The sequence below is a fragment of the Watersipora subatra genome, chromosome 1, assembly GCF_963576615.1.
Source record: "Watersipora subatra chromosome 1, tzWatSuba1.1, whole genome shotgun sequence".
Classification (NCBI taxonomy): Eukaryota; Metazoa; Bryozoa; class Gymnolaemata; order Cheilostomatida; family Watersiporidae; genus Watersipora; species Watersipora subatra.
In genome coordinates this window covers 26,847,163-26,861,404 of record NC_088708.1, presented here as the reverse complement: position 1 = coordinate 26,861,404, position 14,242 = coordinate 26,847,163, and the positions used below count along the sequence as shown (strand labels likewise).

General features: G+C 36.1%; 1 protein-coding gene across 4 annotated transcripts in view; it reads left to right on the top strand.

The window, feature by feature from the left end:
- LOC137400566 (trimethylguanosine synthase-like) overlaps nucleotides 1-14,242 on the top strand; it is a 33,942-nt gene that overhangs the window by 7,932 nt on the left and 11,768 nt on the right. For 3 of the 4 annotated variants that reach the window (XM_068086897.1, XM_068086903.1, XM_068086912.1), the window contains exons 2-11: nucleotides 2,920-3,060; nucleotides 3,171-3,237; nucleotides 3,369-3,602; nucleotides 3,701-3,763; nucleotides 3,872-4,109; nucleotides 5,164-5,226; nucleotides 6,551-6,926; nucleotides 7,211-7,308; nucleotides 10,462-10,582; nucleotides 11,166-11,267. In XM_068086897.1, the coding sequence (XP_067942998.1) occupies nucleotides 2,960-3,060; nucleotides 3,171-3,237; nucleotides 3,369-3,602; nucleotides 3,701-3,763; nucleotides 3,872-4,109; nucleotides 5,164-5,226; nucleotides 6,551-6,926; nucleotides 7,211-7,308; nucleotides 10,462-10,582; nucleotides 11,166-11,267 (1,463 nt within the window). In that variant the 5' untranslated portion in view covers nucleotides 2,920-2,959. The remainder of the gene's footprint in view (nucleotides 1-2,919; nucleotides 3,061-3,170; nucleotides 3,238-3,368; nucleotides 3,603-3,700; nucleotides 3,764-3,871; nucleotides 4,110-5,163; nucleotides 5,227-6,550; nucleotides 6,927-7,210; nucleotides 7,309-10,461; nucleotides 10,583-11,165; nucleotides 11,268-14,242) is intronic. The other variant, XM_068086907.1, reaches the window with a different exon arrangement.

The following is a 14,242-nucleotide window of genomic DNA, read 5'->3' as shown; positions in this document are numbered from 1 at the left end:
GAATGGTCATGGTAGGAAGGGGATTACTGAGGCCAGAGATTCTTTGGATTTAGCACCTTTAAAAGATAAGGAAGGTGGTCCGTATTAACCTTCTTTTAATAATTTTAACTAATTATGTTCATTCATCCTTGCTAAAAACTTAGATACTATCGTTGCTAGTCAGTCAAACTTCCATGACCATAACACTAGAGCTTCTGACTCAGCAGTTCCTCAAGCTGTCACCGCAAATCATCAAGGTTACTTTCAAATTTTTTGCCTAGAACTTCCAGAGACATAAAAGGGTCTGCTTCACAATCATTTCACTACAAGAAATATTTTAATTTTTTTCCAAATTTTGATGAGCCCCCTTCTTTGTCTGGCAGGAGGTCTTGGGATTCTGTTTTACTTAGACCAAGACAGTTTTTTCTCGATTCTCTTACCTGTACTTGACATGGAGACCACTGGCATCACTAAATGTATCCTGCTATTTATATTTCATGATAAACATGTATTTGACAATCGAGTTTCGTTTTATTGCTCAGACTTTTGTGAGTTGGGTAAAATAAAAATTTCTGAAATACTCAAAAAACAACTCATGTAGTTTGTGTTCTCAGATTAACGTTGAGATTTATTATGCGAGGTTGCTAAAACAAATACAAAGCGGTTAAGAAAAAACCTAGTTTTTACAATAAATCTTTTGGAACTCATCTGACAACGGCATAAGATTGAAACAATATTGTTCAACTTCAGCCATTTTTATATATACATATACTGTTGTATTAAAGAAATAAGAGTGCTCAACATAAAGTATGGAACTAAATCAATAAATTTCTTTGAGAATATACTATACATATCTTTCAGCTGCTCTCAGTTTCAAGGATATGGTCTTTCTTTTCATCAAGCTGTGCTCTGATTTTTAGGGTACAGCCTGATAGGGGAAGCATTGCATCCTTGAAATTGACATAGCTTAAAGATAAGTATACATATATATGTATGTATATAATACACCGTAAAACCTCTATTTGAGCGTCACCTCTAATAGAACACCCCTATAGGAGAACAGTTGAAAAATACATGTACAGTGCCACTGTTTAATTGAATTTCACTTCTATTTGAATGCTGCTTGACATTCTTTGATCTTTACGAACCCATAATAAAAAGTGATCAGTAGAAAAGTGTCCACTAAAGGGTACTAATAACGACTCGGTTCTACCAATAACAATTAATTCTTTCGTTGTTGCTGTAGTGGTTGCCATGGTTGTAGTGACGGTGGACCTGAGAAGATTGATCATCACAATCATCAGAGCTACACTCTGATTCGAAGTCGCTAAGATCTAAATCTGATGCATTGTTTTCAGATTTGTACATAATGTGATTTGCAATCTTAACGATAAAAATACTCTTCAGGAACACCATATAACTTGATAGCATCCATTGTTATGGCAATCGAAGTTCGTTTTCTAATTCCAAACCTTTACAATTTCTGTTTTAAAACTTTAAAAGCGACACCATCAAAATAATTAATAACTGTTTCAGGCTAATATGTTTTAATCAAAGTAGTTCCTTTCCTACCTCGGTCTGATACTTTGATTTACGTGAAAACCGGTATGGCAAAAATGTTGAGGCCAGTGGCATTAATGTCGATGCACCCGAAGGAAAGTGCAAAGTATAGGCAACATTAGCATTACTTCGCTTGTAAAAGAATTAAATTTATCGTCCCAAAGTTTTGACAAGCTAGTCGAGCAATACAGTGCCACCCTCTAGTTGAACGTCACCTCCAATAAAACGCCACTATAGGGGAAGGGTTGAAAAATACAGCACCATGGCCTTCAAATAGAGCTTTTACGGTGTGCGTATATATATATATATGTATATAGATATGTGTATGTATATACTTGTACATGTTTATATAAATATGTATATATAAATATGTATAATTATTTCCTCATTCCTGCTAACACAATGAGATAATAATGTCTATCAAAGCTCGAGTCTCCTACCGGAGACCTGGGAGTTTGAGCACTCACCTTAAAATCTTAGCCATTACCAACAGCATGTTTTTGCGCAACTGACTTGTTTTAATTGTCGCCATTATTTGAGCAAACCACATTTGATGTGCAGGTGTTATTATATCCAATGTTCTAATGAATACTGGAATTACAATTTTCCTTATATGTCCGCACTTTTCCATTCCTCCAAGTAGGAAATATTTCTCCACTTTCTCTTGTTCTTTGCTGGCTATGTTGTAGTCATTTGGTACTACTATATCTATTATAAGGTAGTAGCCCTTTTGCCCTCCTTATCTGCCACCACGATTACTGGCTGGTTTGCCAAGATGTACTTGTTTTTCCGAATCTAGAAATCTCTAGAGTATCTTAGCACGGTTGTTCTCATAGACCTTATCCAGCGTCTCCACCAGTGTTGTAGCTAATTGAGGTCATGCTCATCTATTTTCATATGTATTCATTTTTGTAACTTGGCTCCTTTCATTGAGCTGCCTTCGTAGAACCTGCTGAACGCGGTTCTTTCATTTGATAATGGCCTTGCGATGCATACACATGTATTTATAAATAAGGCTGGTGTACGAGTTATACAGATATAGCAGCACAATGAATTCCTAAACCTAGTCTAGTCTATTAATAGATTTTTATTGGACAGTTACTGTATTTGATATATTACTTACTCTCTTATTACATGTGTGCAAAGTTGATGGCATAAATAGTAAAAACTGCTTTAAAAAGGTTGTTTTCTAGACTTGGAACGATTTAAAATTATTTACATTAATCATAATTGGAAAGATAGTTTTAGATTTTGAACAAATCGCTTTTTGAACAGCTTTCTGGATTGGATGATAGTTCAAAACCGAGGTTTAACTAATATATATATATGAATATATAATATATGTTGTTATTGTTGTATCTATTATGTGATTAATTACAGATGATCAGTGATTTCACCACATCTTACTACTATTACAAGCATGCGTGACCGGCAAATCCAGTTGGCAAACATATACTTTTACGTAGACTCGGACAAGGAACAATCCGTTATAACCTGCTTGTGTACTCAAACCTCTCTAAGGTCTGTTAGCCATGTGATATCGCTTATTAAACCTTGCTATGTTTTCCTGCATTGAACTTTCTATTGGATATTTTGGTATAGCAATAAGCTGCAATATTTCATAATTGCAGTGATAAGGAACTGTGTCGAAAAGGTGTGAGAATTGGTTTAAATGAAGAGGAGCAAGTGTATTACACTGTAAGTAGTCAACTGGTGCCAGTTTGTTATTCTTTTTGTCATTATTATTCCTAAAAAATGCTGACTAAGAAGTAGAACTGGCGATCAATAGCGGTGCGCGTTCCTAAATACGTCTGTTACGGTTCCTTCAGAGTAGTAGTGAGGGGAGTGGTGCAGAAGAAACTGGTGGAAGTTCTTATGAGATCTACAAAAGCGATGAAGACTTTGATGAAGAGGGAAGCTCTCAGTTCACTGACAGCGAGACCGAGTTCGAGTCGACAAGCCATGTTTCAGAGTTCGAAGAAGACTTCGCTGGAGACGCTGAACGTATGAGAGAACTGGGACTACCCGTCGCTTTTAACTATCATGGTCATAAAAGTAAAAAGGTTAGATCTTTTATCATCATCGGGCGTTCTACCTTTCATATTATTACCACTTACTGTTTGGCGTATTATTATCAATGTTAAGTTTTGTCTATGTTTAGGCTAATAAGAAAGGAAAGAAGAAACAAAAAAGAGATTCTCATGTTACATCCCAGAAACATATGGTAAAACGTAATTGAATATTATTGAAAATCATAGTAGAATTTTGGTTGAATTCACCTGATCAACATATTTCTGTAGTTATGCATTTTGCAATTATTTTTTCATTGAAGGAGATTGTGGAATCAAAAGGGGTTCCAAGTTGCTCTGAAACGTTTGAGGAATACTGGGATAAGTTTGGGGAGCAGCTTATTTGGAACAGCTGGGTGGAAAAGTATGGAGACTACATGGAAGTCCCATTTGCGCCGCCCGTGCTATTTGAGGAAGAAGTGGTGTGCGAAGAAGAGACCTCACTCGGACAGGAAACGCTCCTAACTGAGAAACTAAACACTGATGCAGCTGATCAATCTGGTTTGTATCATTTACAATCTATCGTTTGTAAATGTACATTTAGCCGACAAGCTACTGTATCTGGTGGTTGTGTAGCATTTATCATCTTCTGGTGTCTTATCATATCACTACACATCTTCTCTCTTTATCACCAGAACCCCAAGCGACTCCTCCATTAAAACATACCAGCTACAAAGTGATCAGCTGTATGCATTATGAGATGTTTTGAAATGAACTCGATATTAACATATTTGTTTGGTGAAATGCAACAGTATGGGTTGTCTACTCTTGTTCAATTAATGGATATAATGCAAGCATAGACAATTCTTAATTTCCTGTCTGATAATCAATGATGTGCACTCTTTACTATAATAAGAGCTGTGTATGTCCAAAGGCACGATTGGAGGTTGGGACAATAGACTGCACTCTAAGGGATTCGGACACACAACAATAGGCTTGGCCTCCCTGTGTGATACGACTTGCGCCAATCATTCACCTTCCTCAATATTAGAATTACTGTGCACATACTTATCCCTGTAGTTTATTGGCACACCTGATGACCTCTCACGGCACACTAGACTGCCTGAGTACTAGTTTGTAATTTATTTGCTGCTGGTTCACAAAACTGCTACCTAAATTTGTTGCATAAAGCTAATTCTTCCATCTTTCCTGCTATGAAATTGTTTTACCATAATGTTTTCTGTGCTAAAATCACCGTGGGCAGAATCAAGAGTTGAGATTATGTAACTTTGACAGGTGTTACTTCATTTGTTGTTAATCTTGAACTGACATGAAGTCTTGGTTACCAAGTGTTGGCACATGCTTTTTTATGTAGTTTTACGAATTTATGCTTTTGCTCTTTGAGGAATTAGCTTCTCTAGTTTTCACACCAGTCCCCGGCAGTACGGCTATATAAGCTGGCTATATACGCTTGCTATATACAGCTGGCGTATATAGCCGGCTGTATACATATAGCTACATATAGCTCCTTCAGCTACATATCCCTTAGCCACGTATCCCTTAGCAATACATGGCAGATATGCCATGAAAATTCAACTTCTCTTCTGTTGTGCAGCAGTGAAGGAGTCGTGCTGGGGTGAAGAGTTGATGAATTTGCCAGAGGCTGATTTTCAGCCAGGTGAGTCACTATCAATGCAAAGAATGTTTTTTTCATTTCATTTACAAAATTAAACTATTCAGTATTTGAATATTATATTATACCTGTTCTGGAGCTCTGTAATGGTGGCTATTTTGATGCATAGACATGGAAGAAATCAGCATTGTATTTTACATGGTACAAATAGATTTTACTCTATAGTGTTTGACTCTATGCTCTCTCAGTACTGCGTATGACTCGCTGACAGTTATAGTCTGAATATGTTTTCTGCAACTTTTGCTCTTCTAGTTAAACCATAACTGTCACGAACAACTTTTATTGTATTTACTAGGTAAATCAGACACGCTGATTCCGATTTTGTACTCAAAATAAAGATTAGTCCACTAACCTTCAAAGCCATTTAGGCTTTTTTAAAGCGTTTCAATATCCGTTTCGAAAACAACACAATCGGCATTACAAGCTCCGCCCATAAATATGTGACGAAACCTAGCTTTTTCAGAAACGGAAGTTAGGAAAGCTTAGTCCGATTTAGAATAATAGAGATGGGTGTCTTAAAATCCATTATTATCTAAATCCAGCCTGTAAAATAATTTCAGTTTTTTATGAAAGAGATATAAACTATTTAAAATTGCTCGCAGCTTGTTACATGACGTTTAAATGGGCTGGACGCCGAGAAAAACGAGCTCAAAAAGCGCGGTTTTATCACGAGCTAGCGTTGTTATCGCGCTTTTTAAATATGCAATGCTAAATAGCTCATCTACCTTTCAGAAAAGATTGATATTATTTTTAAAGCTGGATTTAGATATTAATAGATTTTAAAACACCCATCTCTATTATTCTAAATCGGTCTAAACATCTCTACGTAATTTCTTTTCCTAAAAAGCTAGGTTACGTCAAGTATTTATGGGCGGAGCTTGTTATGCCGATCGTGTTGTTTTCGAGACCGATATTAAAACGCTATAAAAAATCCTTTATTACTCTGAAAGTTAGTGGCCTAATCTTTATTTTGATTACAAAATCGGAATCAGCATGTCTGATTTACCTAGTAAATACGATAAAAGTTGTTCGTGGCAGTTATGGTTTAAATAAACTTATTAGATGCGTAATGTAAACATCATGTTGGTTTTATATAACAGCCATCCTATATGTCCTTGTGGCTGCTATATTACGGTACATGTATACAATGTAGCCGGAGGTTTAACAGTTTACACACTGTAGAATGATTCACACTGTCTACACACTGTAGAATGAATATTAATAACGCTGTGTGAGGCAAACCAATTCCACTATTAGTAGTATAACTCTGCTATATTGACTATTATAACTACACTACGCTCTTTTATAGATGATGCTGACTACCACGAAGAGTGGAACGGGATATGGCAGTCTCACTGTACATCAGTCAGCGAGTACTACAGACACGCCTACCATGACTGGCTCACTCAACCACTCAGCCATGACTCATATTTCAGTCAGACACACCAACCAGTAGCTAACTATAATCTATCTGAACATTTGACCTTGCTCAATGTAAGCAATGGAGGTACAGTAGAGCGGTGCAGTACAGTGGAGGTTGTGGGGAGAGTGTCAGAGGATGGAGAAACTCTGCATATCATAGGAGAGGCTACAGTTGATGACACCGAGATGGTTGAACACTGTAGATCATCTCTGGGAGATGAAAATTTCTGTTCTGATAGAGAATTGTCTTCTCATAATGCTCCGTGAGTCATCCGCTACAAATTGATGCCAAATTTATATTATGCAGTGAAATGGATGGCGGTATTATAGCTATGGTATTATTCACATTTTGCGTATGCTTGATACCAAGACATTACTAGTGCAGAGGCTGTCTGTTTCCTAGGCTGCCATTCAGGTGTCTTTTTTTCACATTTTTCCATCAGTTGATCAGCTCTGGCTGTCATTTAACTGTAGGTCTAGTCATGAGCTCTGGCTGTCATTTAACTGTAGGTCTATTCATTGAGCTCTGGCTGTCATTTAACTGTAGGTCTATTCATGAGAATTCACAGGAGATAATTTCATGCACTGGAGGAGGTGAATCTCCAAAGAATTCTTCCAGCAATAAAACTCCCAAATCATCTAAGGGTAAGATGAAATGTATACTGTAGGCGATGGACTGACTGTTCGTCTTCATTTGTATTGCAGACATTCAGTATGTAATATCTTAATATCTGTTGCTGCCTCATTTACTATGAATGACTCAGGCATTCAGTCATACTTTCTGTTTGATAATGCTCTTTTGGCTGAATTATATTATTCTGGTAAAACCTCACAAGCGGAAGAGTTTTAATATCTGTATCTTATATTTAACATTTTGTTAAAACCTTGTCTACGATCACTAAATATTAAATATTTAATAACTTGCTATTGTATTATATATCTACAAATTTTATAGCAACCTCTTAAAGTCTCCTCAACATTGGAAATCAACTTTTCATTATTCATATTGAATTATGTTTAGATATATGGCAGAAATATGTGGAATTTCTTCGTTCACATGTTGATATGTAAACAATTTGTTGTTTGGTTTCTTATGACAACCGCTTTGTGATTCTTTTTAAAGAAAGTCGTAAAAGAGATAGTCCAAATCGCTGGACCGTACTAGTATACTATTGGTAGGCAACAGGAAGCAACTCCAAATAAAAATATAGTGTTATTCATAATATGACAGTTGACATAATATGACAGTTGACATAATATGACAGTTGACATATCTGAAGAATTGTCAACTCTCCTGTCACACTTCCATTGACAACAACTTTCTCACTGTATTCCCTATACCAACAACTTTCCTCTGACAGCAATTTTCGGTCAAATCTCTAGTAACAAAAACTTTTTGTCACATCTTTCCATGACAATTTTATTGCAGCTTTTGTGGCGATGACTCTCTTGTTACACCTACAACAACAATTGTAATGTCACATTTCTTGTGGCAACTACTTTCTTGTCTTATCACCTCTGATAACTTGAAATGTTCGTGTCACACCACCTGCGACAATTTAAAAACCTTTAATTTCTTATTTAAATTCTGCTTCTCTGTAACAGCTCTCATACTAGATTTAACATTTCGTGCGCCGCAAGGTTCCATCCTTGGTCCAACTCTTTTTTTATTTATATAAATGATTTAACACATGTCACCAACCTTTTCACACCTTTGCCCTATGCAGATGACACTAATCTCTTTTTCGAATCCTTTAACATCAACGAGCACATAGATTGTTTAAATAACGAACTTCTTGCTATTCAAAGCTTGTGCTCTTCTAACAAACTCACCCTAAATATTGATAAGACTAATTTCATGTTGCTAAAAAACCCAAAATAAATTTCATCTAGCTAACACTCATCCCTTTTTTATTTTCAACAAACCAATTTGTCAGACAGATCACACTAAATTCTTAGGCATTTTCATTGATCCTAATCTCACATGGAAAAAACACATCGAATATTTACTAAAACAACTGAGACCCTTATCAGGCTTACTCTATCGCACATCTGAATATTAATTTGCCTCACAAACCTCTGCTTGTATTATACAATTCTATGGTTAATTCCTATCTTTCATATTGCATTGAGGCATGGGGCAATGCACCTCCCACCCATCTTATGAGTTTGATAACACTTCAAAAGCGCATGATAAGGACCATTCACAAAAAAAACCCGCCTCACCCACACCGAACCTCTTTTCAAATCTTTATCCATACTACCTATTAGTTCACTATATTCATACCACATTATACTTTTAGCCCAGCATGAATTTTATTGTAATTACATCCCTCGCACAATATATCAAACTTGGCTTTCAAATTTCTGTCTAAATCTCCCACAATCTTCCCATGCAGGCCATCGCAGGGTGGATTACCAACAGGCCATTTTTTGGAACCAACTCCCTAATACTATAAAAAGCATTGAGAAAGTGGCCAGTTTCAAGAAAAAACTTAAATTACATCTTTTAACAAGTAAATAAAACCTAATTACCAATAAATATTGATGTTTATTTCGCAATGATGACAAGCCCGACACCACAACTAACTTCATTATGGGCTTCATCACTCTACCGGCCTTTTTCTTTTGTTTAACAATATTGTTGATGAAAATAAATCCAAAAATCCAAATCTTTCTCCGACCGAAACATCGTAACTCAGATGTTACACTCAATACTCACTCACATTCTCAATAACTAACATTAAAATGATATTGAGTTAGACAGCGTATAATACAATAGAAAAATTCAATAGTCTTCAATAGAAAAATTCCATTATTATTGAAATCAGTACAAATTGTCGGTAAAATTATTACATGTTTTGCCTGTGATAAGCAACAATAAGATGGAGGAACTAGTGAAGTATCTGGCTGCTATTCAGTCTGGTTACCCATATACTAAATGCGCAAACACACTAGACGATATGTAAAGCGATATCGCGCCGTGTGGTGCCAATCTGTTCCGAAACTCACCCAGCGAGTTGACGCTGAGCGATAACGCTAGACATGCTCAATCAGAACTGTATCGCTCTCGAGGTGCATTTCAATTGGTTGTTTTTCCCAGAATGCAATGCTCTGGCTACCAATTCTTTTGGGTCAATTTTTACTAATGTACAGCAACATCATTTTGCTATTTTGTTACGATAGAAACATCATCAAAGTGAACACTGAATTGTTCGTAGATGTGATAAGAGCACACCCAGTCCTGAACGACACAACACACAAGAATTACAAAGATACCCAGTTGAAAACCAACATTTGGTAGTCAATCGTTGCGCAGATTGACCATCTTGAGAATAGTGAATATTATTAAAAAATTATATTAAAAATTAAAAACTACTATAAAGTAAACTGTTAAATATTGTCATTTAAAATATAAAAATAATTTTTGCTTGTTTTTTTGTAGTTTGCAATTCATGAAAGTGAGATAGGCCTTACAAAAACAGAAATTGTTTACGTCATTGTCTAAAGGTGCCATATTTGCTTAAATTTATTAGCAAATCCGGAGAACCTGATGACATGGAATTTTATTGGCTGTTTGCAAGCGTGCCCGGGTTCAACAGCATGCTCGTGTTATTGCTCACTGGTGAATTGTCCAAGTATGTTTAGGAACACGCCAGCAATATCTTCGCACTTCTAACGCACATGATAAAATCGCCTAGTGTATTTGCGCTTTGACAGTTTAACTGGCTCACTAACTATTTACATTTACTATATTTAATACCCTTGAACCTTAGCTGCTGTGTTCTCATTGTACAGGTGGTAAGTCAGCAGGAAGTTGTCGAGGTGTTAGTGGTTTCTTGTCTTCACTGAACAGTAATACTGGTGGCTCCAATGACCCTCCAGAGGATGAGGAGAATGACTACAAGAGAAAGAGTGGGTAAGTAACTATGAGTAGATTCACATTGGACAGCAGTGTATAGCTAGTTACTTTGTTCAAAATATTTCAGCTTCCTTTATCATGTTTATTGCACTGTCCTTGATGTGCTCTGTCCTTGATGCCCCCCCCCCCCCCCCCCCCCCCCCCCCCGTCCTTGATGTACCCCATCCTTGACGTGCCCCGCCTTTGATGTGCTCTGTCCTTGATGCGCCCCGTCCTTGATGCGCCCTGTCCTTGATGCGCCCCGTCTTTGATGCGCTCCGTCCTTGATGTCGCCTGTAAAAATAATTAATGCTTTTTGCAATTGATTTTGCATATATCTACTCTGTTCAAGGTCATTCTATTCGATCAACTAGAAGGGATCCTTTTAACAAACATGGAAGACCTACAACTTTGTGGCTGTTCTGAAGCCGTGCTCCGTGCTATCTGACATTTAGTGTACGCCGTGCTTCATGTTGAATAGTGCGTACTGTATGTCATGCATGATACTGTATTTTGCGCATTACACTCCATTCTGTATGTTGTGTATGTGTGGTGGAGTCTTTTCTCTCTTTAATTTTGCCTTTCTAATACGTTTTTCTAGTCATGAATCTGATGATGGAAAGTCGAAAAAGTCAAAGAAGAAAAAACGGAAAAAACTTGAAGAGAACATTGCTAGCCTTGGGTTATCATGCAAGAATATTGGGTGATCATTTGATTATATTTAGGCTTTCACTTGAAGAAAACGTTGCTAGCCTTGGGTTGTCATGCAAGAATATTGGGTGATCATTTGATTATATTTAGGCTTTTACTTGAAGAGAACATTGCTAGCCTTGGGTTATCATGCAAGAATATTGGGTGATCATTTGATTATATTTAGGCTTTTACTTGAAGAGAACATTGCTAGCATTGGGTCATCATGCAAGAATATTGAGTGATCATTTGATTATATTTAGGCTTTTACTTGAAGAGAACATTGCTAGCCTTGGGTTATCCTGCAAGAATGTTGGGTGATCATTTGATTATATTTAGGCTTTTACTTGAAGAGAACATTGCTAGCATTGGGTCATCATGCAAGAATATTGGGTGATCATTTGATTATAATTAGGCTTTTACTTGAAGAGAACATTGCTAGCATTGGGTCATCATGCAAGAATATTGAGTGATCATTTGATTATATTTAGGCTTTTACTTGAAGAGAACATTGCTAGCATTGGGTCATCATGCAAGAATATTGGGTGATCATTTGATTATATTTAGGCTTTTACTTGAAGAGAACATTGCTAGCCTTGGGTTATCCTGCAAGAATGTTGGGTGATCATTTGATTATATTTAGGCTTTTACTTGAAGAGAACATTGCTAGCATTGGGTCATCATGAAAGAATATTGGGTGATCATTTGATTATATTTAGGCTTTTACTTGAAGAGAACATTGCTAGCATTGGGTCATCATGAAAGAATATTGGGTGATCATTTGATTATATTTAGGCTTTTACTTGAAGAGAACATTGCTAGCATTGGGTCATCATGCAAGAATATTGAGTGATCATTTGATTATATTTAGGCTTTTACTTGAAGAGAACATTGCTAGCATTGGGTCATCATGCAAGAATATTGGGTGATCATTTGATTATATTTAGGCTTTTACTTGAAGAGAACATTGCTAGCATTGGGTCATCATGCAAGAATATTGGGTGATCATTTGATTATATTTAGGCTTTTACTTGAAGAGAACATTGCTAGCATTGGGTCATCATGCAAGAATATTGAGTGATCATTTGATTATATTTAGGCTTTTACTTGATGAGAACATTGCTAGCATTGGGTCATCATGCAAGAATATTGAGTGATCATTTGATTATATTTAGGCTTTTACTTGAAGAGAACATTGCTAGCATTGGGTCATCATGCAAGAATATTGGGTGATCATTTGATTATATTTAGGCTTTTACTTGAAGAGAACATTGCTAGCATTGGGTCATCATGAAAGAATATTGGGTGATCATTTGATTATATTTAGGCTTTTACTTGAAGAGAACATTGCTAGCATTGGGTCATCATGAAAGAATATTGGGTGATCATTTGATTATATTTAGGCTTTTACTTGAAGAGAACATTGCTAGCATTGGGTCATCATGCAAGAATATTGAGTGATCATTTGATTATATTTAGGCTTTTACTTGATGAGAACATTGCTAGCATTGGGTCATCATGCAAGAATATTGAGTGATCATTTGATTATATTTAGGCTTTTACTTGAAGAGAACATTGCTAGCATTGGGTCATCATGCAAGAATATTGGGTGATCATTTGATTATATTTAGGCTTTTACTTGAAGAGAACATTGCTAGCATTGGGTCATCATGAAAGAATATTGGGTGATCATTTGATTATATTTAGGCTTTTACTTGAAGAGAACATTGCTAGCATTGGGTCATCATGAAAGAATATTGGGTGATCATTTGATTATATTTAGGCTTTTACTTGAAGAGAACATTGCTAGCATTGGGTCATCATGCAAGAATATTGGGTGATCATTTGATTATATTTAGGCTTTTACTTGAAGAGAACATTGCTAGCATTGGGTCATCATGCAAGAATATTGAGTGATCATTTGATTATATTTAGGCTTTTACTTGAAGAGAACATTGCTAGCATTGGGTCATCATGCAAGAATATTGGGTGATCATTTGATTATATTTAGGCTTTTACTTGAAGAGAACATTGCTAGCATTGGGTCATCATGCAAGAATATTGGGTGATCATTTGATTATATTTAGGCTTTTACTTGAAGAGAACATTGCTAGCCTTGGGTTGTCATGCAAGACTGTTGGGTGATCATTTGATTATATTTAGGCTTTTACTTGAAGAGAACATTGCTAGCATTGGGTCATCATGAAAGAATATTGGGTGATCATTTGATTATATTTAGGCTTTTACTTGAAGAGAACATTGCTAGCATTGGGTCATCATGAAAGAATATTGGGTGATCATTTGATTATATTTAGGCTTTTACTTGAAGAGAACATTGCTAGCATTGGGTCATCATGCAAGAATATTGGGTGATCATTTGATTATATTTAGGCTTTTACTTGAAGAGAACATTGCTAGCATTGGGTCATCATGCAAGAATATTGAGTGATCATTTGATTATATTTAGGCTTTTACTTGAAGAGAACATTGCTAGCATTGGGTCATCATGCAAGAATATTGGGTGATCATTTGATTATATTTAGGCTTTTACTTGAAGAGAACATTGCTAGCCTTGGGTTATCCTGCAAGAATGTTGGGTGATCATTTGATTATATTTAGGCTTTTACTTGAAGAGAACATTGCTAGCATTGGGTCATCATGAAAGAATATTGGGTGATCATTTGATTATATTTAGGCTTTTACTTGAAGAGAACATTGCTAGCATTGGGTCATCATGAAAGAATATTGGGTGATCATTTGATTATATTTAGGCTTTTACTTGAAGAGAACATTGCTAGCATTGGGTCATCATGCAAGAATATTGGGTGATCATTTGATTATATTTAGGCTTTTACTTGAAGAGAACATTGCTAGCATTGGGTCTTCATGCAAGAATATTGAGTGATCATTTGATTATATTTAGGCTTTTACTTGAAGAGAACATTGCTAGCATTGGGTCATCATGCAAGAATATTGGGTGATCATTTG